Consider the following 24929-nt stretch of genomic DNA (forward strand, 5'->3'; position numbering starts at 1 on the left):
GCTTGTCTTACTAAGCAGGTGTGGCGGGACCTGGATCCGTGGCTTGCTTGGCGGGGAAGCTTCCCATGAGCCAGCGACTGGCACCAGCGCAACACACCACGCTTAATATCGATCGCCCGGCCTTTTGCTCCTTTCAATCACCTCCTCGCACGCGGCGCTGCGCTTGTCTTCTTGTCCCTCGTTTGCTTCTCTTTTTTATTGTTGCCCAGTCACTCCCTCTCTTGTTTCCTTTTCTCTTTTCCTTTCTCTGCTGCCCGTGATTTTGCTCGTAACAGGAGGCCAACTCCTCCTTGTTTACCCTATATCAGGGCCCTATCACTTTTTTCTTTTTTCTCTTTGACAGGCGTGTGCTGGCTGTTGAGCAACCATGGACACCTTTGTCCAGTTCGCCAAACGGGCGGTATGTTCATTGCCTCTCATGAATACCCCTTTTTGTCTTCCTGTTCATGTACTCCATACGGAGTACAGAACTCTTGCTGACCGTATCTCGTTCCAATGCCTAGGACGATGAAGACCCCCAGAACGCCTCCAATTCGGCATCGGGTCTTGTCTCCACCCTGCTTCCGACCCTCGTCATCTCAGGTGCGATGCTCCTGCTCTTCGTAATCCTGCGCCGCAGCGAACGGAGGCAGTATGCTCCCAGAACCTACATTGGCGCTCTGCGTGAGCAGGAACGCACTCCCGCTCCCGAACCTGGCTTTTTCGGCTGGATCCTGTCCATGCTGAAGCTGCCAGATACCTATGTGCTCCGCCATCACTCAATGGATGCTTATCTGCTTCTGCGCTACCTAAAGATTGCCACCACCATCTGCCTTGTTGGCTGCTTCATCACCTGGCCCGTCCTCTTCCCCGTCAATGCAACTGGCGGAGGTGGGAAGGTGCAGTTGGATATTTTGTCCTTTGGCAATGTCACGGGCAATCTAAGCCGATACTACGCCCATACATTCATCGCCTGGATTTTCATTTGTATGTTTTACAAAAGTCATGCCGGTCCAAGTAGTGGAGATGATCGATAAGCTGACAAACCTTATAGCTTTCGTTTTCTTCATGGTTACCCGCGAAAACATTTACTTCATCAATCTACGCCAAGCTTACTTCTTCTCTCCTCTCTATTCTGGGCGTATCTCTTCTAAGACTGTTCTTTTCACGGCTGTGCCCGATGAATATCTTGACGAGGCCCGAATCAGGAAGATGTACGGAGAGGACAAGGTCAAGAACGTTTGGCTTGTTCCGAACATCGACCAACTTCTGGAAAAGGTTGAAGAGCGCGACGGCGCTGCCTTCAAGCTCGAGGGTGCTGAGACTAAACTAATCAAACTTGCAACCGCTGCCCGCGTTAAGGCCACAAAAGGGCAACAAAGCGACGAAGAAGGACAGCAAACCAATCTCGCCTTTGGATCTGATGAAACAGACGGAGAATCGGGCTCAGTTGCAGCTAAATGGATAAAGCCTTCTGAAAGACCCACTCACAGACTCAAGCCGATCATTGGCAAGAAGGTTGACACCATCAATTGGGCTCGCGGAGAGATTGAGCGTCTCAATCCTGAAATTGAATCTCTTCAGGAGAAGCTTCGTGCCGGTGAAGCCGAACATATCTCCTCAGTTTTCGTTGAGTTTTACACGCAAAATGACGCACAGGCTGCATATCAAATGCGTATGTCCCTCCTTTTTACTTTTTATTCCTCTGCATTTGCCGCGCATGAAATCAATGTTAATCTGCGTTAATAGTGGCGCATCATCAGCCGCTGCACATGGCCCCACGCTACATTGGTTTGAACCCTGAGGACATTATCTGGTCAAACTTGCGCATCAAATGGTGGGAGCTTATCATTCGAAATGCTGCTACTATCGCCGCTGTTGTCGCATTGATTATTTTCTGGGCAATTCCTGTTGCCGTCGTCGGTGCTATCTCCAACATCAACTTTCTCACTAACAAAGTGCCGTTCCTTGCCTTTATCAAGGACTGCCCTCCGGTAATTCTCGGTGTTATCACAGCGCTTCTCCCTTCCATTCTTTTGGCTGTTCTCATGGCTCTACTGCCTATTGTACTCCGACGTAAGTGATCGCCTTATCCCTCTGACATATTGAATCGTGAACTGACCTTTCTTAGTCCTAGCAAGACTCGGAGGCGTGCCAACCGCCGCAGCCGTCGAGTTGCGAACCCAAAATTTCTATTTCGGTTTCCAAGTTGTCCAGGTCTTCTTGGTCACAACCATTGCCTCAGCGGCATCCAGTGCTGTGACTAAAATTATTCAAAAGCCACAGGAAGCTGCTTCCTTGCTCGCCGAGAACATTCCTAAGGCTTCTAATTTTTACATTGCGTATTTTATCCTGCAGGGCTTGACATTCAGTTCTGGTGCTCTCTTGCAAATCGCAGGCCTTGTTATCTCGAAGATCCTGGGAACACTCTTGGATAATACCCCCCGAAAGATGTACAAGAGATGGTCGACCCTGGCTGGTATGGGCTGGGGAACCGTGTTCCCTGTACTTACTAACCTTTGCGTTATTGGTATGGAATTATTGACGGCGCATTACTGTTCTATATTTGCTAACCGATTTGTAGCTATTACGTATTCCGCTATCGCACCTCTGGTGATGGGCTTCGCTACTATCGGGCTGTACCTCTTCTACCTCGCGTACAGATACAACATGCTTTATGTGACGAACGCCAACATCGATACCAAAGGCATGGTCTATCCTCGAGCACTGCAACATACGACCGTTGGTTGCTATCTCTTGATCGTTTGTCTCATTGGTCTATTTGCTATTGGAACTGCATCCGATCGTCGTGCCTTGGGTCCAATGATCCTGATGATCATCTTTGGTGTCTTCACAGTCATATATCACTATTCGTTGATCCAGGCCGTGACGCCTTTGCTAAACTATCTGCCGAAGAACTTGGAAACCGAGGACGACGGACCTCTATCTCCTCAGCCTAGTCATCAAGAAGCCGGTCCAAGCGACGCCGAAAAGGGAATGTCGAACGGCACCGCCGAACCACCGATGCCGAAGGTCAACCCCATCGTCAAGTTTTTCCAGCCCCAAATATATGCCAACTATCAGACCCTGCGTAAACTGGTTCCTCACGATTTCGCCGATACGACTTACCCACCTGAAATTGAGAAAAATGCTTATTACCATCCATCCATTGGGTCGACACCACCGCTACTCTGGATTCCCCGGGATGCTGGTGGCATCAGCAAACAAGAAGTGGCGCATTCATCGAGGGTTATCCCAATCACTGATGAAGATGCCTTCATTGATGACAATGGTAAGATTTCATGGAATGAAGAGAAAGGTGTCCCACCAATCTACAAAGAGAAAATTTACTACTAAACCCAAAGTGAACGCTTTTCTCGGGATTTCTATCTGTTAATGTTCTTAAATTTCGGGAATTCTCATAAATATGAGGCAAAAGGAAAAGGGAGTGGGCGGCATGTACATATCACTCCAGGATTGATTCTCTCAGAGGCCTTTTTGTGAAGATGGTGTTTGGATGTCAGGTTTTGGTTCACTGATACCCCCAATTTTTTTTTCTCGAGAGAGAAACAAACACTGTGACTGCAAAATTCACGTACTGTCAAGTTAATATTTATGAGGTTTAATAAGTAATAATGAATGTGAGGCTCGCCTCTTTCGTTTCTTGGATATCACGGGATCGCTATCCGTCCTCGCCTCACTTTTCCGCTCAGTATTTAAAGAATCTCTCTACCAACTACTGGCCATCCAACTTTCAACATGAAATGGGTTGACCTGGTTGGTATGGAGTGAGAGCCAGGCGAAATGCAAGGTAAGCATCTCAATTCGATCAATTCCTTGAAGAAGAATCTATTCTAACTAAGGGGCAGAAAGGGGCAATATGGAGTCCCATAATAATCCCAAGCGCCGGGAGCAAAAACAAGGGTATCAAGCTTTCATTTAAAGCAAAGTAAAGGGCATTAAAAAAAAAAAAGGTCCCCGCCATCTCCGCAAGAGACCAGACCGCCTACGGAGTACTCCGTAGAGACTCCATCTTACCGAGCCATAGCGCCGAGCAGAACCCAAAATAAAGGGGGAGAAAGCCATGGAGGCTAAAAAGAAAGCGTCCGTCCTTAAAGCCAAGACTCCATACGAGCGTGTCCTCATCCCGAAGCTCTCTATTCTTCGCCTGCGCTTTGCTGTTGCTGTCGTTATGCATCGCTCTCCGTGCGAGTAAGGGAGCTCGAATTGCCATGTTCCCGCCAGGCTTGGGTGTTGTTGGCGGTGAGAATGACTATGTTCTCCGCTTCGGTGACCGTGTTGTCTTTTACCGTAAAAGGGTCAGACATCGAGGTATCAGCGAAGTCGAAGGGGGCGTTCTCCTTGTATCACTTGCTGGTGAGTCCCAGAAAAGATTGGCCTGTGCGGACTAGAGCTAGTGGAAGGCTGCGATCCTGATAAATGGTGAATGGCCTTGAGGAGTTGGGGCGATCGCGGGGTGGAACCGTCCATGCCACAGAGGACCGGTAGGGGGATTCGTACGTGGTTCATAGGGCACCGGTTATGGACAGCTCCGTCTCCATCGCTGTCTCCGCGAGGTTAGGGGAAGTTGAAGCCTCGTTAAGGATGACTTCATAACGTCAGATTGTTGAAGAAATGGCCATCGAGGTTAACGGCATTGGAATACGTTGATGCTCAGGAAAGCAATCGTCGCTATGGCCTACAGGCGGAATTGATGAATACCTTACATAGGGTTACTGACGTTGTTAATGACCTAGTTGCTCACTTTATCGATATGTCGAACGATCCAAAGACTAGCAACATGTTTCACATGCGAACTTCAAAGCTGATTTCCATGATGCGCGCAAGGTTACCATGGATGTGGAGCGCAAGCATCTTTGCTGTCAATCAGAACAGTAATATGAGCTTGTGCAGCCTGACAGATCTCTGTAACAGCAATCTTAATGATGATGCTTATTTATCCATATGCATTGATGAGCTTGACTTTAATGCATGGCTTGACATCCTCTCTGATTACATTGGATTTGACAGGCAAAGACACCATATTGTGGTCAACCTAACGTTGAACTACAGAAGATAAAGGATAAGCTTGTTGCTGTATGGGGAATAGATAGGATTGACGCTATTTGGTAACGGGTGGGGAGAGGAGATCCTGGGCCTTCTCCCTTATCGCCTGGCGAGTTTGTCGCAGTATCTTGGTTGGCTCCTTGTGGGTGAGGAAATTGGAAAAGAGCGATGGCTCCGTGTTTGCCAGCAACATAGCTGTTTGCTGGGTGGTTGTTTTCTGGCTGGTATTGATCGTCATGCTCATTTTCCTTTGTGATATATTTAGTGGCATTCTCACATTGAGAGCTACTAATATCGGGATCCTGACATCGCACAGGTCAGTCAGGAGGCAAAGACGATCAAGGCTTCATGGCAGCGCACCTCAAAGACGTCAAAGTCCTAGTTGGCATTGTTCACTGGATTTGCTCTTTCTGTCATTGCGCGCTGGACCTACTTATCGAAGCATATGGGTTAGCAAAGAGGCAATTTGCGGCACAACAACAGCGGATGAACCTCTTACTTGTTCCTCAATATCTTGGGCAAGTTCAGATTCTACAGGGTCGATCAGAGCAGCCCCTCGGGCCTGTTGACGCGTGATTAACGTCAACATCGCCTTCCCTTTGGCCGGAGGTCGTACTTGACCTACCAAGGGGAAGAAAATGAAATGACTACTTATGCGGGGCAACCAAAAATTCCACGCATGGACTCGGCGGGCAGGATGTGTCAAAGTGAAGGTGCTGTGGTGGTCATCATCACCATCATATCCAGAGCTCTGGTCGAAGTTGTAGCTCGAATCAGACTTGGTATCGTCATTATCTTCATACTCGAGGGCACCGATGTCCATGTTGCTTGGGCTGCTAGTAGCTTCGTCGAGCCAACGGTGGAAGTGGCTGTTCCCAGCATCTTGGCTCATTGTAAATGGGAATACCAAGGGAAGGAGGATGGACTGTGATCTTGATGTGAGGTTACATCTTGAATGCTACAACATGGATGAGTTGTTGGAGATTGCTCGGGAGGAAGATGAACCTGAACAGGACCAGGACATGAATGACCCTGAAGGACAGACTCTTCCGCAAGTCGAAGAACCCAACAGCCCAGCGACCAACCGAGTCACCCCGACCACGAGGAAGGCGTCCGGCGGGAAAAGAGCGGGACGCCTGGGCAGATATGCCCTATCAGGGCTAGCTGCTCTTATGCTGTCGGCATCAAGAATGCTGTGAATGTGTCAGGAGAGGGTAGAAAGTCTAGGATACTAGATGTAGATAGCAAAGCCGAGAGAGAAACTGCACGCACAGGAATTGGATGCGGCGAGAAGGTGTGTAAGGAGCGTTGGAGCAAAAAAAGCTTTCTGCAGTTGGGACGGAAGACATTACATGGCATTTCAGATATAGGTGCTGCTTAGATAGAAGCAAAATGTTGACTATCAATGACTTGATAATAGTGCTTTTCACCAAAATTCCGTGCTCTGCTTTCTTGTAGTGTACTGCAGATTGGTGATATGAGAGGCAGCATCCACCAAGGATGGACGGCCATGATATTCAGACTTGAACAGAAGAGTAGCCTACAACCGAGCAACGTGCTTGCGAAATAAGAGCAAGGCCAGAAGAGAACAGTTTCTGCCACAATGCGAAAGAGCGTACTATCTTGGAAGTGCAAGAAGCATCCATTGGATCAATGGTAACTAATGGCTGGGTAACTCTATCAGCCATTGAAGAAAAACATATTCCTTTAACAGGATTGTACCAAATGAACAGTGAGGATGTGGTGATCCCAAAGCTGGAATCACGAGCTTCATCGGGACGAGAATATAGAATAAAAATGAAACAGGAACTCCGTAGCGGAATTGGTTTTTGAACACGCATATAACGAGGCTGGAAGACAATTAGATCCCTAACGTCAGCCATGATGACCACCAGGTGAAAACACAACTGGATAATGGCAGACCAAAATGCATTTGCTTAATTCTCGGGAAGGCGTACTCCAAAGGTCCATAAGAGAAATGCAGATTCAAAATTCGGAGTTTGGCATTTCAAGGCTGTAACTCCTTGTCTACTAGCACAAGTCTGCCATCGCCATCGCATATAGGGTACTTTTACATCGTAAGTAAATAGTCCAAACTATACAAGCCATATGCTGATGCACGGAAGTGCCGATGTTGGCTGTATAGATACCGAAAAAGTTTATGCCAGAAACACAATGTCCTCCTCCGTACGCGGACAGGAGGCAATACTTCGCACAGGTAGCGATTCAAGGGGCAGAAAATGACTCAGTTGACAATTGTATCCGGAAACGACAAAATCTTCAACAGCTTGACGTTATCCATTTTCAAAGCTGACGCCACTGATGAAAGGAGCTTCGATAACCGGTGTAGCGGGAACTATTCCCAGTCCGGCCAAAAAGGTTGCTGAGAGCTACCATTGGCTTGAGCTCTCATATTCAGCTTTTTCTCGAGCCCATGGAACCAGCTGCGGACTTGGCTCTCCGTTGAAAGAATGAATGGTTGCGGAGCTCCTTTGTCGCGGTAGGGAGGGGAGAGCTGTGAGCTACCTGGATCTGGAGCTTGCGAGGTCTGGATGGATGTGAATATCTGCAGTGCTCGTCGCTTGGCGGTTGCATCTGGCGTCATCGAATTCATCGCGGGAAAATTCGCTTTCTGGCGGAGGAGGAAGCGTCGGAGAGCAAGACGATGGGCAGATGACCCTTACAGCCGTCTTGCATCCAGCCCTCTGCAGCTGAGATTGCAGAAGCTGAAGTTGGCAGAGCTGGCGCAGGTCGCTGCTCCAGGGGGCGAGAAGGCGGGTTGTCATGTACCCTGTATCGATGTACGTACTATGTATTTAAGCTGTATGGTGTATTAATTACACAACCACCATACGTACACGTTTGATTACAATACAGTTCAGTAATATAGCACCCAGTCACGTTGCAGAAAGCCCGGGCGCCGGCGGCCAGACCGTCTAAAGGCGGAAGTGTCTTTTTCCCCGCAAAAGTGATCTGTCTCGCGCTGAATCTTGAGTGGGCGTGGGCAAATTCAAATTCCACCGGCCCAATGCTTAATGCCAACCTAATTTCTCCCAAAAAGCCCAACGAGGCGTGCTCTAAACACGCTTCGCACACAGGTCACTCCTCGTCAGCAGGTGGCGGGGGAGAAGGGGGGAGCCTTCAGCCAAGTATGTATCATGTCGATGAAGTCCGCAGTCACGATGCAGCGGATGTAGGAGACGGTCTTCCGAGGAAAAAGAACAGCCCACACGGCCCTTGGGAGAATTTCGAGTAGCCGAGAAGAAGCACGCCATGCATTCAACCGGACGGCGTTCGGATCTTCCTTCTAGAAAGCTTGGCGCCTCCGAAGAGGATTTCAGAGTCAATAAGATGCCGCTGGGCAGACAATTTTCCAAGATCATGCACCTGCGGCCAATCGGGCGCCCGAGCCTCTTCGTTGACTCAAGAGACAACATCGAGAGAAGCATGGCGACTCGCATCGTCAAAGCTCCTGTGGCATCCCTCCCGGACCACGCCCATCCGCCCAATGGCTAGATGATCTGCCATGAACTATTAAAGTCTGGGAACCAGGTTCAGGAGGTCAAGAAAGAGTTCGATCTCGCCTTAAGCCCCAAGTCCCAGATTGCCTGATTTCCCAAGATACAAACAGCTCCCGATCTAATTTTGAAACAAAAAAGAAAGAAAGAAAGGAAGATTGACCCGATCACACAATGTTACCTCTCTCTTTTCCTCGCAAAAGATGGGACAGTGCTCAGGAGTCACATGACAGCCGACTGGTGCCTCAGTGCCAATCAAGGGCAGCCTCCATCGGGCCCCCCGCCAACCGATCATAGTAGTGAGTGGACCAAAACCGCCTCCACAGAATGACAGAGAAGGCCGAAGTCGAAAAGCCTTTTCGTTGGCTGCAGATCATCAGTTGGCATCCGAATCAAAATCTTGAGGCCAAAGAGGGCCTGGCCTTGTTCGTCCCCATTCCTCTCCCGAATTTTGATTGCTCCAGATCCTGCACGACATCGCATCCTCTGGCCGGCCCCATTTCTCCGTTGTCCGGACGGAGGACTCCGTAAAACGCTCTCAAGTTTCAACTCCCCCGCGAGCCTGAGCAGCTGGGCTTTCTCATTCGCACACGTTATGCCCACCCCAGGGAGCAAACTGCAATATTTACCCCGTAAAGGTACTCCTGGACATCCAAAGGGGAGAAGATCTGATGACCCATATCGACTTGATGAGTCGCATCTCAAATTTGGTTTTCATTTATTTTTCTTTTTTTTTTCGTTTTTTCTCTTAATTTTTAATTTTTAATTTTTTTTTATTTTTACCCATTCTCTTCTTTGCTTTTTCTGCGAAGCTCCTCGGAAGGATCCGGGCGACATGTACAACATGTGGACAAGGCCACCAGTTCGCGGGCGTCGAACTTGAAACCGAAATTGAAATTACCGCTGCCTGCTGCGTGCGATCCCACACAGGTTGTCCCTCTCGCAGCAGCAGGACATCCATACTACCTGCTAGTACGAGGTGTGTATGTAATGATACTCCGTGCTCCGTACAGCCCCGTCTTTCCGTGTCTTGGCGCTCCGTTGACCCTTGCCCAGAAACGGTATAAGCCGCAGGCGGGGAGCGGATTCCGCGACGGGTGCGCTAAGTGGACCGGGGTTGCCTCTCCACCGTCTTGGCCCACATCCCGGGCCCTGCTCGCAACCGTAAACCCGCTTGTAAAACCGGTGTCATGAATCGCCAATCTTAACATAACTCACATATGAATGTTCTCCGAACGACTGCGAATTGGGAGGTCAAAAATTGTCTTGTACCCTCCTGGAGAGCGTTCTCTCTGTAATTATCAGCCGATCTGCGCCTAGGCGGGGACAGGATCGGCAAAACGGTCGCGAGTCCACACAACCGTCCCCGGCTTACCATTTCAAGTATTCTCACTTTCGTTGTATACAAAGTATCTTCGGCGCAATGGTGCAACGACTCAGCGTGATAAACATCTCGATTTGTCACCGAATGTACGGAGTACTCTGTGATAATTTTGGTATCGTCCACCATTTCAGAACCTAGCCGTCGAAAGGCGAGAACAAGAGTTTCCGTCCCACGGCGGTATCCAGCTTTCCGGGTAAGCCGACATTGATGAGAAGATCAGGGGGAGGCCCTCACTCTCGCTTCCCCTGCCTCCTGTCGTATAAATCCTTCCATGAATTTTCTCAGCAAATTCGACTTATCATCAAAATATATTAAAAGAAGGCAGGGTTACCCTCCTTTTTGAGTCCTTGGGGGATCTGATCTGATCTAGCCTAGAAACGCCGCGAGAGAAAAAAAAAAAAAAAAAAAAAAAAAATTCTGACAGGTGCAATTCGAAAACAAGCGACCGTGCCGCGGGATGCTTGATAGCAATCGAACAAATGGGGATAAAAAAAGCGATTGGGAACGAGGGGAGTTTCTCAAATTCCGTTCCAAAACAAGCATTGTCCTTGTTACGTCAGGGGGGGAAGAACAGCAACAAAGAGCAACAACTCAGCAAAGAAAAATAAAATAAAATAAGATCTTGGATAATCGTGGTATTTCCAAGGAAGTGTTCCAAATTACCCTAACAAGGCGAAATTCTTGTGAGCTTCGCAACGAAGGTAAAAAAAAGGGCACGCTCGAGGAAGTTGTTGGGAAGTATTCATACGGAGTACATACTTTCGTAATAAGGACTCTTGGACTTCAATGAACTCACACGAATCACATTGTTCATAGCGTGGCTCGTGCTTTGGACGAGGTTAGGAGACATTCCCGCCATGTGCGCTTGCCGTGTCTCGCTCTCTTGGGTGGCTGGCGGAAATCAAAGTGTATGCACTCCGTATGGTCTCACTGTTTTCTTTTTTTCCCCCCTTCCAGGCATCGTGCTTCTTTTGGATTGCTTCCCAGGGGGAGGGTTACGAGAAGATCTGTTGAACACCCCAATTCTCACTCGTCTTTCAGCAAAGGTGAAACATGGATGAAGAAATCTTTCGCGATCAAAAAATTGTCAATCTTAGATCATCGAAGACCAGCTCTGCTCCCCCCTTGCATTTTCCTTTTTCGGTTGTGAACAATATCTGTCCATTGAGCGTTGAGACTAAAAAGACCAGGGGGGTAGAGCGGGGGTGGTTGGCTCAATTTTTGTTGTGCGAGGGCAAAAAATGTGCCTTGTCTGACACTGTATCCACTCCAAGCCCTGTCGGACACTTCATCGTCCCAAACAAATGTAAATGAGATGCGCATGTTTTCCATTGTCTCATACAAAGCCTGTGAAATAAGGCCCGGATGAGATTGTAAACTCTAAAAGAGGTCCTTTCAGGTGGTAGATTCACCGGTCTCTTATTATGAAACTGGGTGCGAATACTCCGTACTCAGGAATCAAAAGCCCAGGATAAATATAGCAATCACAACAGAGACTGTATTATGAGCAGGAAGTCGCTAGACCAAAATATCATATCATGAACGCCATGCAAGCCCAAAATTTAGTCAACGCTATCATCAGCAGGAGACCAAGTGCGGTTGAAAGATCCGACACTCCCTGTTTGTATATGCCAACATGAAGGAACAAACAAAATAAAAAGGAACGAAAGTTTCGGGGTGAAGAAATGAGCGAGAATGGGTCAATATGCCAAAAAAAAAGAAAAAGTAAAAAAAAAAAAAAAAAAAAAAAGCCTGAGCAAATGTATCCGGGGATATCAAGAAAGTTTTTTATATATCAAAAACTCTGCCGGCCGTAAAACTTTCAGAATATGCCAAACGATATTTTTATCTTCAATCATCTTCTCAACCTGGATGATCGGAATGCCGTAATGTCGATGGATATAGAAGAATTATCGGATGCATCATCAACCTCTATAGCAGTCGGTGGTCCATCCGCGCCCTTTCCGTCCTTTTCAATCTTTTGCTCTGCTGGCAGCAGTTCGGCTTCGCGTTGATTTTCTCCCTCCTTGGCCATTGCTTCCGCCTCCGCCTCTGCTTCTTCAATCTTGACCGCCTCCGACGATCGCTCGACCTCGACCTTTGCCACGTCAAGAGCCAGGTCGAGTTTCTCTTTAGTTCTACTCAACTCGAACGAACAATCGCCGTTCCGTAGGAACTGGTGCGCAGCCGTCTCACACAAGGCCTGCGCAGACTCCAAGTGAATATCGGCAACATCGAACGGTGACTCCTTTCCTGCGGATTTGTTAAAGCTCCTGGTGCTTCTGAAAATGGGCTTCATTCCGTCATCGGACGAGAAGCCTGGTTGCACCGATTTCCGCCCAAACCCGGACTTCATCATGTAGCTCATCCTGCTTTTCCGTATTTGATTTCTCGCCCCACCGATCTCGCGTACTAGTTTCTCCAGGACCGCCTGGGAATGACAATCGTAGTGGATGAGGAACTGATGGCGAGGTCTGATCGCCCGCTCCGTTTCTTGATCAGAGGGGCCGCTGGCGTCTTCGCCCGTGCGGCGCTTCCGATTAATATTATTATTAACATCTCCGCCGGACTGCTTTAATATCTTCATACGGGTAAGGGGCTCCAAGCACGGATCGTGTGGATCGGACGGCACGCGGGCTTTGCACCCCGACTCTTCTTCATCCTCGGGCCTGTGGGTGTGGAGGGAGCTGCCTTTCCGTCTTCGCGGCCGTTTCTCCGTGACTGAGTACTTGATGTAGTCGCACTTGAATTCTTCCTGCTTTGCGGCGGTGTGGACGGCGAGCTCGGAGACTCGAGAGATCCAGGAGGGAATCTTGTCCGAGAGCAAGGAAAAGCAATTGAGCGACTCCGCGCTGTGGGAACTCATCACGGCTGGGTTCCACACAAGGGTATCTCTTGCCCAACAGGCGGCGGTATTCTGATTTTGTGTCGTGTGTCTCGTTAAGTCATCAATTTTTTGGCCGTTGGGAGGCGAGTTGGTTGGTGGGGAGGGTTGAGTTTCGGAGTGGTGTGGAGAGCAGGTAGTAGTTAAGAGTTAAGAGGGACTAATCAAATGGGGACAAAAACAATTCCAAGACAAAACTCGAAAAAAAAGCTATAGATGTGAAGCGAGCATTTCCATTCGAGAGAGAGAGAGCAACGAAACTTGTGGGGGGGAGGAAGAGGAGAGGAGAGTAGAAGAGGAGGGTCTTTGTTCTGCTGAGGAGATGATATGTCTGTCTGCCTGAGCCCGAGAGGCAAGCAAGGGTCGAGATGGCAATTGACGGACGGGAGAGAACATTTAGAAGGCGGACGAGACGCAGGAAACGTAGCGGGCGGATTGGCCCACTTGAACAAATACGAACGGAAAGTTACCCAGGCTGCGTCACGTGGTGCGCTAAAATGCCTTCCCCGATAGCGTGCAGCGAAAAGTTACACGCCGTTACGCAGCCGTTTCGCGTACGGTATTACAGCCCGTCCTGTCACGAGCTTGCCGGCGCCGCGCTGCTCGTCCAGCGCTGCTGCTACTGCTAAGCCCTTCTTCACCGTGTTGAGACTTGTCACTGGGCGCCGTGGGAGGGGGGAGGAGGCAAGCTTACAGTCGGGATACAACATCGAAGGGAGCTCTCTGCAGGCATATCCTGCACGACCAAGCGGTGAAGCCCAGAAGCACATGCACAAGCGTGGAGAAATGGGATTGAGACAAGCACCGAGCGATTAATGGTCATGACCTTGGACATATGTAGTAATAAGCATGTAATAAATTAGAGCAAGGATCCAGCGATTTCCCAATGCATCAAAATGCCACCCTCCTGATTTACCTGGTAACTCGTAAAACGAACAAGAATTCCGCCCTTTGTTGACCACTCCCCCCGTCTGTAAAACAAGGCCAGTACAGCCGCCACAGCCAATCATACTTTGTTTCCTCCGTGCAGTCGATCCTTCTCCGAGCCGCTGATACCTGTCCTGGCACCGTACCGAGTACTGACAAATAAAACCAACCTGAAAAGCCGCCAAACCAGTTTAAAAAAAAAAAAAAAAAAACCAAAAAAACATCGAAACCGGCCAAAAACCAGCCCAAGACCGTCCCTGAACGTCGCCAAACAACAGTCATCTGGGGGCTCTGAAAACAATCCCAACCGCACTGAACAACACTCGTCCCCCCGCGAGCCTCTTAAACAAGCCTGTTGTTATTGGGCCGGGGGGAGTGTGCACCGGAGTACACCTCCGACCAACAGACCCAACCCGTGCAGACCCTAAACTCAGCTGCGGAGGGACCTCGTTCCGTGACCAGAAAAGGGGGGGGGGAAATAGGGGAGGAAATATTAAGAGGCAGCAGAGGCCAAATCACCAAAGATTGCATCCAGTTCGCATAAGCTCCCTGGGCAATCTGGGATATCGGCGCTCGTGCTTCCTCGGACTTAACTTGATAGGTGGGCACCGCATCCGCCGTTTTTCGATTGTCTGGCTTATGAACCGCTCAGCTTGCCCTTCGATTGCTCGTAGAGCCATCCGTTCATATGCCGTGTGACGGCGTCGTAGGCCGCAGTCGCCTCTGCCATCTTGGCTTCAGCAACCTCCACCAACCGCTCCATCTCCCTGCGGTAGACAGTCTCGACTGACTGTCTGATTGCCCACTGCATGCTCTGCTCCGCAGAGCCGCAGTGCTCGGTCGCAGCCTCCTTAGTGGAGGTCTTGGAGACGGTGGCTATTCAGTATTGATTAGTATGGGCCTTGGAAAGTTTTTTTTTTTTTTTTTTTTTTTTTTTTTTTTCTCTTTTCTAAAACAAAAACCAATGCTGAATATATTAACATACCCGGCTTGTTGGCCTCCGAACTTGAGGACGGGTCCTCCGACTCTGCGTCCTCTGGGATGGGTGCCTCTACCCGGACCCGCTTGCGTCGGCGGTCAGCCACAGCAGCTGGAGACATGACACGTTAGTCTCTATATAATCTGAAGCTGATGTCCAATGGAACCATGTTCCGGAGTGTACTTACGGTCGTCAGCGTCTACGACGCGACGGTGCTGACACCTCTTCCGCTTCTGTCGACACGAGTCGCAGACTCGCGTCAGTTTCTTGCCCGGCTCGAGAGGTGTCGGTGGCTGGAATCGCCGCTGCTGTTATGTTAGCATTGAGGGCTCTCTTTGATTTTCTTCCTGAAGGAAAAGAAAATTTTCTCCCCTGTGAAATTTGGCATACCTTCGTTCCGCGGGATCCCTCCTTTGGAAAGGTGTTAGCTTCTATGTTTTAAATGGGGTCAAGGGGATCCATCTTGTTTACCTTCATCTCCTTTGCCACCTGGTAGCACTCTTCACAGGTGGGAGAGTTATAAAGAACTTTCGTCGGTGGTCTCGTCCAGCATCGGGCGCAGAGGTTTGGCTCCTCTGAATCACTCGACTCACCAAGCCCTTGCGAGCGGGAGTCAAGCTCCAGGGGCACCTCCTCCTTGCCTTCCGCCTTGGAGCCCACCGACTCCCCACTGTCGGAGGCGGCGGCGTCGTCGTCTTCCTCATCGATGGCCATTTTGTCGGCCTTTGCTTGCCGCGCATCACCCTCTGGCTTAGGCCTAGTAGGGTGGAGCTTGGCTTTGCATGGCAAGCAAAGACCGCTGGCCGCGTTGATTTTTGCACGGGAGCAGAATTTGCCGCAGTACGAGCAGCGACTGACCATCTCGTCGGCTTCGGAGTCACTGTAATCCCACATTGTTTGGCTTTTATTCTTTTTCTTCTCTTTTATTTAAAGGGAACAGGTATAAAGGGAAAAAATGAAGCCGCGGGGGGGGGGGGGGGAGTCTACCTTGCGGCAAAGACTGACGATCTTGACGAAAAACAGCAGCAGAAAAACTGCGAAGAGACGCGGTAAAAAGGAGGTACGAAAGTACCACAAGCCCTCGTCAACAACGAGTGAAAGGCGTTTCGTGCTGTCTCACCTCCCAGGATTAACCTCAGTCAAAGAATATTTTCTGCAGAAAGCGAAATGCAGAGCTTGCAAAGCTTACCTGAACGGGGAATGAGAATGCAAGAAGGCGGATGTCAAGCAGTGAGCTTGAGACAAAGCACAATGGGCTTGTCAAAGAAATTGAAGAAGGAAACGGAGGAAGAGAGAAGTGGCTGTGACAGCAATGAGATATCCTCTTGAGGAATGGAAGCTCGACAACTTCTTTCTCAGGGCAGTCAATTGAATGCCTGATAAAGGGCTGATGAGAAGCTCTGGAGCAAGGAGATGGTGAGTTTAAGACCTTTCGCTTGAAGAGATGGTGGGTTGTAAAGAAGAAAGTGAGCTGGAAGGAGGGAAGTGATTTTGGAAAAAGAGAGCAGAGCGGATTTTTCAGTTCAAGTGTTCCTGGGGAGGTTTGTTTACGCGGCAGGTAATCCTCTGTGCGTGAATGGCTGTTGCTATGTGCAGGAGGAACACATTGAAAAGAGGAACTTTCCGGCGCCTGAATTTTTTTTTTTCCCTCCCTATCAGTACTAACAATACGCTGTTACAGAGATCACAATGCCAGAAATGATGGGAAGTTGCTTATGCATAGCTCTATCATTATACAATGGCGCCAGGGATAACTCTCCCCATGGATAAACACATTGATATCCCATCATCAAAACCGCCAGTAGCAAGATCTTAGGGAGGGATATGCTTTGCCTCACGTTACATTTATAGACTCCCTAAAAACACCCCCTCATGGCCATAACTCTTCCATTTTCCACTCCATTCCCTGGCCATTGCCCCTGCTCAGCAATAACCACCTCGTCCTTTTTGCAGCTTCAGGGTTAGAGAGATCAACCATCTCGACTTCCTCCGGACGAATGACGACGACGCGGAAATTACTTCTTGCTACTGGGTCGTAAAGGTCGTACACCCTCTGGCCCTGCTTAAGATCCGGGTTTTGTACATTATTGGCCTTGGGGGTTCCTGGCGGCGGGTTCTTGAAAGTACCTTTTGCTCATATGTCATTAAGTTTCTTTTTCCTCTAGTTGTCACAGAACACTGGGAATCATCCATGTTTGGGAACAAAGCGCCGGTATAGAGTACAGCGATGAGCGGGGTGACTTCCGGCCAAAAGAATTCAGAGTCACAGAGATGTACAAGTATAACTGAAGGAAGTACAATGCAATAATAAACACTGACAGCTCCCAGACTGGACAAAATTCCGGACGCGGAAGAAGACAGCTGCAATGGGCATTGTTTCTAGACGGATACCTACCTCTCATCAAAGGGCTCAAATTCGCAAACTGGGCCGTAATCTCCTTTTCCCAACTCCAGCTTGACGCTCTTTCATCTGAGTAGCCTTCGCGAAGTCGCATACCGCGCTTGATCTCCTCCCGAGCCATTTTCTCGGTTTCATCCTCTTGGCTCCCACCGATAATGAACGCCTGGCCCTTCACCCTCCATTGGGTTGAAGACTGTTTAAACCAGAAAACGCCCTCAACGTATCCTCCGGGCCCACCATTGGGGTCCATGAGGTCGCCGACTTTGGTCATCCTCACGTCGGTGGTGAATGTGAACATGTCACTCTCAAATACCGCATCATTGACAACCTTATCTAGGTTGCGGCCAAAATTGCAGGGGTCCTTGTCATGTCCTTCAATGCCATCATTCTCGTAATCAATGGCAGCTCCGGTAGCAAAGCTGTCATTAGGCTGCGTTATAGCCTTGGAAGAGGTAGTCTTATGGCACTTCTTCATCTCATCCATTGCGCAGCTGTGAAGGAACATGTCTGCCCAAAAGTTGCGAAACATGCACGTCCGCACCCGTGGATATGCCTTCCTTGTGAGGGGATCGAGATGAACGGTGGACAAGGAGAATTCAGCCGGCATCCCTTTGGGGCAATTTGCCTGGAATAAGGGACGCCAGGGTGCCGGACGCGGCAGAGGTTCTTTACTTTCTAGGGTCATTGTAGAGTAAAAGTGAAACAAAACATTATGCACTCTGTGGCAAGCACTGACGGGTGAAGAAAGTGAATGATACATGAGCACTCCGATCGGCCTTCTGCCGTTGAAGTTGTTTTTCATCTTAACGAGATCATCCCGAGGAACCCCCACAACCTGCGCCAAGGCCCCGTCGCCCGAGCCTATTTCAACCTCAAATCTTCCTGCTACGACCTCACACCTGGGGAATGGAGTTACTCTCTCCCATTATCATCGCAAAAGCCGGACAGGTCAGAGCAGCAAGTCAACTTCGGGCTCTCTGTTCAGGCGCTTCGGAGATGCAGTTTATCTCTAAATTATCACTTTGGTGCACCAACCCGTCCGTGACTTGTCCGTGACGCCTCAAACTCATCACCAATATGCCTTGAGCTCCAGTCTCTTCTCCATTGGGATTGGCTACATCATGAGCTATGTTCTAGGATTATCGCTAGCACATATTATCCAACCGTTACCAGAATTTTTATCATATGAACTGTCTCAAAGGGTGCCTACTGTGTATGCCACTGAAGTTTTACCAGGATATTTTCTTCGTTTACGGCAACTTGAATGGCATCATGAGTGCGCTATTAGAAATTGTTCCGCCACAGCCACTATTCAGGCAACTATTCAGGCAACTATTCAGGCAACTACTCGGTATCATTCCGAAAAAAGTGACGAGTTTCAGGCGTTGAAGACGATTGTCGACTTCGCAGCCTGGGGAAGGTCAAGGTACACCAGTTTGACAAGGCGATGTGGCCGTGTTGCGACTATAGATCGAGTCAGATAGGCATCATTCGTTGAATGTCCAAAGAAACCAGTGGCTGGTGCAAAGTTGATGTGACTAAGGCCCCTGTTTCGGGTGGATTTGATGTGGTGGCAGACAAGTGTTCCGATTAGCCGCCAGATTGACAAAATAAACCCTACCGCGAAAACAACGACAGGGGCACGCAAAAAGAACTACAGAGAATCGATTTTTTTGACCCGAATTCTCAGTGCCCTGTGAAGAACCATTCTTCGCCTTTATGGGCTGTGTTGTCCCCACGTGAGTCTGTTTTTCGCCTGCCTCTTTTCTGAAATCAGGTCGGGTTGCATGTTCATGTTTTCTAGTGCAAGAACTTTGCATCCATCAACCTATGTTTCAAATGGTCCGGTTATAATTTCCGGGAAAGAGAGTGTTTCCCGCGCCAACGTGGTGTATATTCGTTAAATAGCCACTATTGCGACTGAGCCGGGGTAATCAGCCTTGAAAGTCTTCTAGGCAACCTCTCGCACAGAGTTTATTGCCAACGCATTTTACTCTCCATATGGCATTTAAGCATTTATAATATTGTTGATTGGATTACCGTGGACTATACGTGACATGCTCTTGCCTTTGCTCCCTCCTATGCACAGCGGCACAGACTGATAAGAAATTAACTTGGGCAAAATTTCTTTTCAAGTGCCACTATGTTTCCTTTTGGTATGATGCTTTGTTCTTTACATTTACAGTTTGGCCAATTCCACTTACACAGGTGGCTCTAATGAAATCGATTGCCCCGGTCGATTATGGTGGATAGGTCAACGCTGTGGCTTAGGCTGACCACATCGTTTTTGCGGCACATATTCCTGCCTATGTCAACTTTCCAGGCTATATAACGCGTGGCGTGTTGGTTGATATTTTGGAATGGGTCTCATGGCGCGTATCGCATCTGGCGGCCAATATTGCACCACTGGATATATAAGCCGCTGAAATTGCTTCGAATGAGTTTCCTTTTAAACACTGACATTGCAATTACGCATTATACATTCTTTATAACCTCTATTTTGAAGTATTCCGCTGCTTCAATACCTGAGCGACATTCTTGATATATAGGAGTCTAATATTCTCTATCTACTGATCCTCGTTCTCAACATGTCTAGCCCTCTTCTCTCCGACACTATCATGTTCCTCACCGCGGAAAGTGCCAGAGCACATGAAGCCATAACACACCCAGCCAATGCCAACGGCCTAGTATCGGGCCTCGATGAATTTGGCCGCACATATGTTGTTCTCCGCCTCAGCCTCGATTGCCTTCCCAAAAACGTCGTCAAGGGCTTTGTTTTTGGGGCACGTAGTGACAGTGACATCATTCTTCCCTCAACTGACCATCGCTTTTCTCTTAATTTCGATCCTTTAAATGGCAAACCTGTCTTTCAAAACAGATCTTCACGCTCCCTTTGGGCTGGCCGCAAAAAGCTGTCTTCTTATTATGATACCGCGGATACGGAGGATGAGTTGAGGATTAGTCTTGAAGGATTTGAATTCACGGTCCATATCCCTGATCGTGAACTATTCGAAGACTTACGAATCCAAATTACGGGAATTCTTGACATCCAGGTGGGAGGGATCTGCCAGGGACTTCCACTCCCGCTACCAGCCCAGGGCCCACCGCACCATGCGCACTGAGCCATTGGTTCCAGAAACTGAAGCGCAAAGAGAACTTGGGAGCGGATGTCACCGCCCTCCCAACGCCACCGATCCATCGAGGCGGCGCCGGGCGTGCGGCGTGCCGACATGGACTGCAGAAGACTTTTATGCAGAGGAAATCTCCGTTAGCACCTATTTTCATTGGTATTCCAGGCTGGAATAGCTGTTTCTCGGGCTGAGTTGTATGATAATGCAATTGTATGTGTACATTTAAAGGTAGTCAAAGAACGATGAAATGGAAGATTCAGTGATCGTTGATTCGAAGGCCGATATTTGTAAAGGCGGTTCCGGGAGGCGCCAAGGAGCTAGTTCACGTGATTTCAGTTTAAGGCGGGCTATCAGATCGTTGGCTCTCGTAGCTTGATATTATTTCGTAAACCATTGAGAAGCCTCCAGCTACTCCCGCATTAATGATACCTTTAATCATATCGGGTAATCTTTAGTTTATAAGCGGTATTTACTTGAAAATCAAACGACAATGCGTCTCACTGCGGAGTTGATTCAAAACTCCCTTTCCTATCTCAATCCTTTGAAAGAGCGAGAGCTCGACCTCCGAGGTGCGTATGGCAAAGTCTGAAAAGGACAGATACTACGCTTTGAGAAATGAGCACCGTTGATACCATGGTTTTTCTTGGGAGTGGATTTTAGGCCATAAGATTCCTGTTATTGAGAATCTAGGTGTTGCGCGGGTACGATGCCTCTTCCTATGTCCATCAGAGCAGTCGGAAATACATGGGCTGACTCATTTTCTTTTACCGATTGTTTTCGCGGATAGGAACAAGATGCAATTGATTTTACGGACAATGATATATCTTCCATTTCAAATTTTCCATATTCTCCCCGCCTACGAACGTTACTCCTAGCGCGAAATCGAGTCTCGCATATTCAGCCTTCAATCGCGCAGTCCATACCGAACCTCACGACTCTTGTCCTTACTGCGAATAATATAGGAGAATTAGCAGATCTAGATCCATTAAAGAATTTAACAAGATTGACGCATTTGACTGTTCTGGAAAACCCCGTGACTAGAAAAGAGGTAAGCAACATGCGTCTTTCTGGGAATGCTCCTCTTTCTCGGTCCTGATTTCTTTCATATTAATTACTGAGGACAAATAAAGCACTACCGGTACTGGGTTATCTGGCTCCTTCCCTCCGTCCGTTTCCTCGACTACCAAAAAGTCAAAGACGCCGAACGCGCCAAAGCCGCTGAACTATTTGGCTCGCAGAGCCAGCCATCCTCTCTTGCCTCTAAGATCATGGGCATAAAATCACGCACATTCGATGTCTCCGCAGCCATCACGACGGGCACGGAACGTGGCTATTCCCCGTCTCAAGTTAGCGAGAAGCCAGTACGCGTCAAGTTGACAGAAAAGGAGCGCAAGAGGGTAGAGAAGATGATCCGCGAGGCAAAGAGTTTGCAGGAGATCGCGAGGCTGGAGAGGGAATTAAACGAAGGACGGATACCCAAGGGAGCGATGGACGATGAGGATGTGGAAATGACGATGTAATTTGCAGAAGGTTTTTCCCCTAGAATGCTTCTTTACCGTGGGTTTGTTGAGGGTACCTTTTTTTCTTTCCCCAAAAGATGCTGGCGGAGTTCCGGCTCTTGTGAATTGTCCTCTTGGCTAGGTGCTGTACTGAGCGAGGACTTCAATTACGGAATAATATGCAAGGCGACCTTTTGATATGCGCTCAGATGGCGAACGAAAATAGATCAAGTCCGTTGTATCTCATATCTTCCATAGTGAGCACATGCGGGTTGTAAAATACGATGGAAACGCAAGTACAGTGGATATTTTTAAGCAGAATTATACATATGTACAGGGTATGTAATGCACCTATAGTAAAGGTTGACTCTTAATCATGCCTTGGGAGTCGGATGAAAGCAGAATATATCGACTTTTACAAGTGATGAATGCAGGTTGATTGATGACGGTCCCTCCCTTTTTTTGGTCCAATTAATCCACAATGCCGGCCATTGGGATAATAGCCCACCTCAACCCAGTTGCCCGAACGCCAACATAATACAGATAATACGATGGAGGATCTCCTCACTCCTGGCAACGCCTTTTCCACCTTGATCAACACCATCCATTAGGAAATGAGCTGTTATATATTCAGTAGAGGGCTTTTATGCCTCACGGGACTCGACGTTCTCGATTTCCGTCCATTCAGAGTTGGGCCAAGAGTAAGGGGGGATAGTCGATCTCGACTCTCGGTCCGAATAACTAAACCCGTTCGATCAACATGACTGTGGATGGCACCCATCTCCAACGCAGACCCTATACTGTGAGTGGAAGCATTATCAAGGGCGTATTTCTGCATGGAATGATGATGGTGTTGAGAATTTCCCCAGCTCGGGGCAGATTTCGACGGGTGGAGCGCAGATGTGGGAGAATGGTCAGATTCATCCGTGTCTGCTCCACCAAGTTCGAAATCACGAGCTCCTTCTTCGAGAACACGTTCATATCCCGAAGTTCCAGCTCGTCGAAGAAATGGGATCTTCCCACCAAACAAGCCTCTTCGTTTGTATGGACTTCCGCGACCCCTTGATAAGCCCAGTTTTCGATAAATACGCGATCTGCGCTCGCGACCACATAGGAAGAAAAGAGCAATTAAAACAATTAACATAAAAAGAAGAATTCCCGGAATTCGGCGAGGAGAGTCGCCGTCGAAGAGAGAATCGTGCCAGTGCTCGCTAGTTGCGTTTGTTTGAGAGCCTTGAGGCGGCTGTGGCGTGAGTATGGGGACATGTGGCGATGCAGGATACTGGAAATCATCGGGAATGCCGGGCACGTTACTGCCAAAGCCAACCGGCAGGGCATCCTCAGCAGGGGGCATCTGTGACGAAGCATAAAGTACGGCCTTGCCGAGGGTCCAGCTGACTTCTGTGGAGTCAATACTATTGATAGCTTGGAAAGGATCCAGATATCCCTTTTGCTTTCCATGCTTCAAAACCTCCTTGGTCCCATTGCTTGCTGAGCCTTGCGTGTTCTCAATCCCTACTCGCGGGATGCCAATACCATCATGAAGAATGTTTATTATCCATGCAGCTTTAAAGCAAACTTCGTACGCTTTTTCTTCGTTGACCTTTTTGCCCCATTTTTTGGCAGAAACTCCCATTTTTATCTCGGTCCAACTCGTGCTGCAGAATTCCTTCACACGCGTTTGGTAGGTATTGAAGTCATATGCTTTGTCTTTGTGCGCCATTTCGAATATTTCGTGCGTTGTGTGCCAATACTCGCTGATTCCGACAAAGTGGTTGACGTCGAAATCGATAGCCGGAACGTGGACTCCATTGAGCAAACACGGTTGATCATCACAGGGCACGTCCTTGGCTAGTAGTGGTATCGTTCGTTGTAAACATTCATCAAATTTCCCAGTTCCAATAAGATAAGGATCCTGTCCCGGGACCAGGGAGCGATCTGGAAGAATGGTACCATCAATAGTTGCAATAAGCTTCTCAGGAAGACAAGGATCAGGGCGTTCTCGACCGCTGGAAGCGGTGACCTCCAGCAGATCCTGAACGTAACGATGTCTTGCTTCTCGAACGCCAAATCCAAGCCACGACGTTACGAAGACTTTGTACTCCTTAGGCTGTCCGGAGATTGTCCTCAGACGTAATAACGTTAAGTCGTTTGCGTGTTTCCGTGCTTCGGTAGCATTTGGGGCAAAGGCAAGCTGTGCCGATGCACCACCCATGTCCAAAAACCCGTAGGTGTGGTGATTCTTTCCATGACTGTGCTTTTCCGGTTCGTCGAAACCGCCCAACAGGTAATTCGTCGCAATCCACCCATATAGACCCTCTGTTTTCCCATCGATAACCTTTACATGGGCACTACAATCCGGTAAAGACAGGCTTGTATTCTCGCGTATGTAAGAACAGATACTCGTGAGGATATGTCTTTGTTCCCGCTTGGATAACAATCTCATACCAGCTGTCGCGAGGAGAAACACGGGTGTCCGTTGGATGGCATCAGAGGGAATAACGTTGCGCACATGGTCAAACAGAGGTTTCAAGTGTTCAGGACCGAGGCGCTCCGGATTCTGGGCGAACGATGAAACGCCTGTGCTGGTCAGTACACCAGGAGCTTGTGCGTTGAAGTGGCTACACCCGTACCAGGCTTAATCTTTTTCGTCCAAGTATTGCGAGTGCTGATATCGGGCAGCTGATCGATGTTCTTGAATTTCGCGCTTGGACGCGTCACGACGGGATCCTGCCAGCGATAAATATGTGCACGAGTCCCCTGCAGCTATATGTTAGGCCACCCCTCCATTGTTCAAGAAATATTCCGATGCTCCAGTCAAACAAAAGTGGGCAAGACGTACGGACGAGCCAGCGTCCAGGATCACGGCATAGCTCCCTGTTAAGAGCAGAAAAAGTTCTATTAGCACACTGCCACTGTCGAAAGATCATCAGCTGCAGGACTTACATTTCCCCATCGGTAGACTAGTAACGCCTTAAATGCATGACAGACCCCCCGCGAGACCACAAAGCCAGTTCATGAACCACTTATTCACAACTTGCGTAGTCTTTGGCCCCCGGAGAGCGAAGAAGCTATACTTCGGACGGCAACGGACAACACGTTCTGCAGGAAACGAGCGGCGAGAATGAGAGAAGCAAGAGGAAAACCTATATCGCAGAAG

General features: G+C 48.7%; 12 protein-coding genes across 12 annotated transcripts; 6 read left to right on the top strand and 6 right to left on the bottom strand.

Moving 5' to 3' along the window:
* Positions 1-277: 277 nt before the first annotated feature.
* Positions 278-3650, top strand: CIMG_00689 (uncharacterized protein). Its single transcript, XM_001246917.2, has 6 exons — positions 278-400; positions 504-966; positions 1034-1654; positions 1729-2055; positions 2111-2509; positions 2564-3650. Exons 1-6 carry the CDS (start codon positions 368-370, stop codon positions 3334-3336), a joined length of 2616 nt encoding a protein of 871 aa, XP_001246918.1. The 5' UTR covers positions 278-367; the 3' UTR covers positions 3337-3650.
* Positions 3651-5424: 1774 nt separating this feature from the next.
* Positions 5425-5938, bottom strand: CIMG_00688 (uncharacterized protein; the record flags this gene model as incomplete). The annotated part of the gene is made up of 2 exons (XM_001246916.2): positions 5425-5475; positions 5546-5938. The coding sequence occupies 2 exons, from the start codon at positions 5936-5938 to the stop codon at positions 5425-5427; spliced, it is 444 nt and encodes a 147-aa protein (XP_001246917.2).
* A 1660-nt stretch (positions 5939-7598) lies between these two features.
* Positions 7599-8302, top strand: CIMG_00687 (uncharacterized protein; the record flags this gene model as incomplete). The annotated part of the gene is made up of 2 exons (XM_001246915.1): positions 7599-7847; positions 7937-8302. 2 exons carry the CDS (start codon positions 7599-7601, stop codon positions 8300-8302), a joined length of 615 nt encoding a protein of 204 aa, XP_001246916.1.
* Positions 8303-8855: 553 nt separating this feature from the next.
* CIMG_00686 (uncharacterized protein) lies at positions 8856-10074 on the bottom strand (the record flags this gene model as incomplete). The annotated part of the gene is made up of 5 exons (XM_001246914.2): positions 8856-9180; positions 9348-9467; positions 9576-9716; positions 9783-9856; positions 9940-10074. 5 exons carry the CDS (start codon positions 10072-10074, stop codon positions 8856-8858), a joined length of 795 nt encoding a protein of 264 aa, XP_001246915.2.
* A 1637-nt stretch (positions 10075-11711) lies between these two features.
* CIMG_00685 (uncharacterized protein) lies at positions 11712-13172 on the bottom strand. The gene has a single exon (XM_001246913.2). The coding sequence runs from the start codon at positions 12812-12814 to the stop codon at positions 11804-11806; it is 1011 nt and encodes a 336-aa protein (XP_001246914.1). The 5' UTR covers positions 12815-13172; the 3' UTR covers positions 11712-11803.
* A 28-nt stretch (positions 13173-13200) lies between these two features.
* Positions 13201-13648, top strand: CIMG_10605 (uncharacterized protein; the record flags this gene model as incomplete). The annotated part of the gene is made up of 2 exons (XM_012358831.1): positions 13201-13319; positions 13378-13648. The coding sequence occupies 2 exons, from the start codon at positions 13201-13203 to the stop codon at positions 13646-13648; spliced, it is 390 nt and encodes a 129-aa protein (XP_012214254.1).
* Positions 13649-14396: 748 nt separating this feature from the next.
* On the bottom strand, positions 14397-15632 carry CIMG_00684 (uncharacterized protein; the record flags this gene model as incomplete). The annotated part of the gene is made up of 5 exons (XM_001246912.2): positions 14397-14635; positions 14745-14849; positions 14926-15043; positions 15129-15149; positions 15210-15632. The coding sequence occupies 5 exons, from the start codon at positions 15630-15632 to the stop codon at positions 14397-14399; spliced, it is 906 nt and encodes a 301-aa protein (XP_001246913.2).
* A 976-nt stretch (positions 15633-16608) lies between these two features.
* On the bottom strand, positions 16609-17913 carry CIMG_00683 (uncharacterized protein; the record flags this gene model as incomplete). The annotated part of the gene is made up of 2 exons (XM_001246911.2): positions 17134-17913; positions 16609-16865 (listed from the first exon to the last, which is right to left on the bottom strand). Exons 1-2 carry the CDS (start codon positions 17822-17824, stop codon positions 16609-16611), a joined length of 948 nt encoding a protein of 315 aa, XP_001246912.1. The 5' UTR covers positions 17825-17913.
* Positions 17914-18078: 165 nt separating this feature from the next.
* Positions 18079-19138, top strand: CIMG_00682 (uncharacterized protein). The gene is made up of 3 exons (XM_001246910.2): positions 18079-18455; positions 18480-18878; positions 18944-19138. The coding sequence occupies exons 1-2, from the start codon at positions 18261-18263 to the stop codon at positions 18621-18623; spliced, it is 339 nt and encodes a 112-aa protein (XP_001246911.2). The 5' UTR covers positions 18079-18260; the 3' UTR covers positions 18624-18878; positions 18944-19138.
* A 589-nt stretch (positions 19139-19727) lies between these two features.
* Positions 19728-20261, top strand: CIMG_00681 (uncharacterized protein; the record flags this gene model as incomplete). The annotated part of the gene is made up of 1 exon (XM_001246909.1): positions 19728-20261. One exon carries the CDS (start codon positions 19728-19730, stop codon positions 20259-20261), a length of 534 nt encoding a protein of 177 aa, XP_001246910.1.
* A 410-nt stretch (positions 20262-20671) lies between these two features.
* On the top strand, positions 20672-22071 carry CIMG_00680 (U2 small nuclear ribonucleoprotein A'). The gene is made up of 4 exons (XM_001246908.2): positions 20672-20839; positions 20931-20971; positions 21058-21318; positions 21401-22071. The coding sequence occupies exons 1-4, from the start codon at positions 20761-20763 to the stop codon at positions 21788-21790; spliced, it is 771 nt and encodes a 256-aa protein (XP_001246909.2). The 5' UTR covers positions 20672-20760; the 3' UTR covers positions 21791-22071.
* An 8-nt stretch (positions 22072-22079) lies between these two features.
* CIMG_00679 (nucleoside diphosphatase) lies at positions 22080-24929 on the bottom strand. The gene is made up of 4 exons (XM_001246907.2): positions 24716-24929; positions 24612-24646; positions 24403-24529; positions 22080-24349 (listed from the first exon to the last, which is right to left on the bottom strand). Exons 1-4 carry the CDS (start codon positions 24723-24725, stop codon positions 22392-22394), a joined length of 2130 nt encoding a protein of 709 aa, XP_001246908.1. The 5' UTR covers positions 24726-24929; the 3' UTR covers positions 22080-22391.

The sequence above is a fragment of the Coccidioides immitis genome, assembly GCF_000149335.2.
Source record: "Coccidioides immitis RS genomic scaffold supercont3.1, whole genome shotgun sequence".
Taxonomy (NCBI): domain Eukaryota; kingdom Fungi; phylum Ascomycota; class Eurotiomycetes; order Onygenales; family Onygenaceae; genus Coccidioides; species Coccidioides immitis.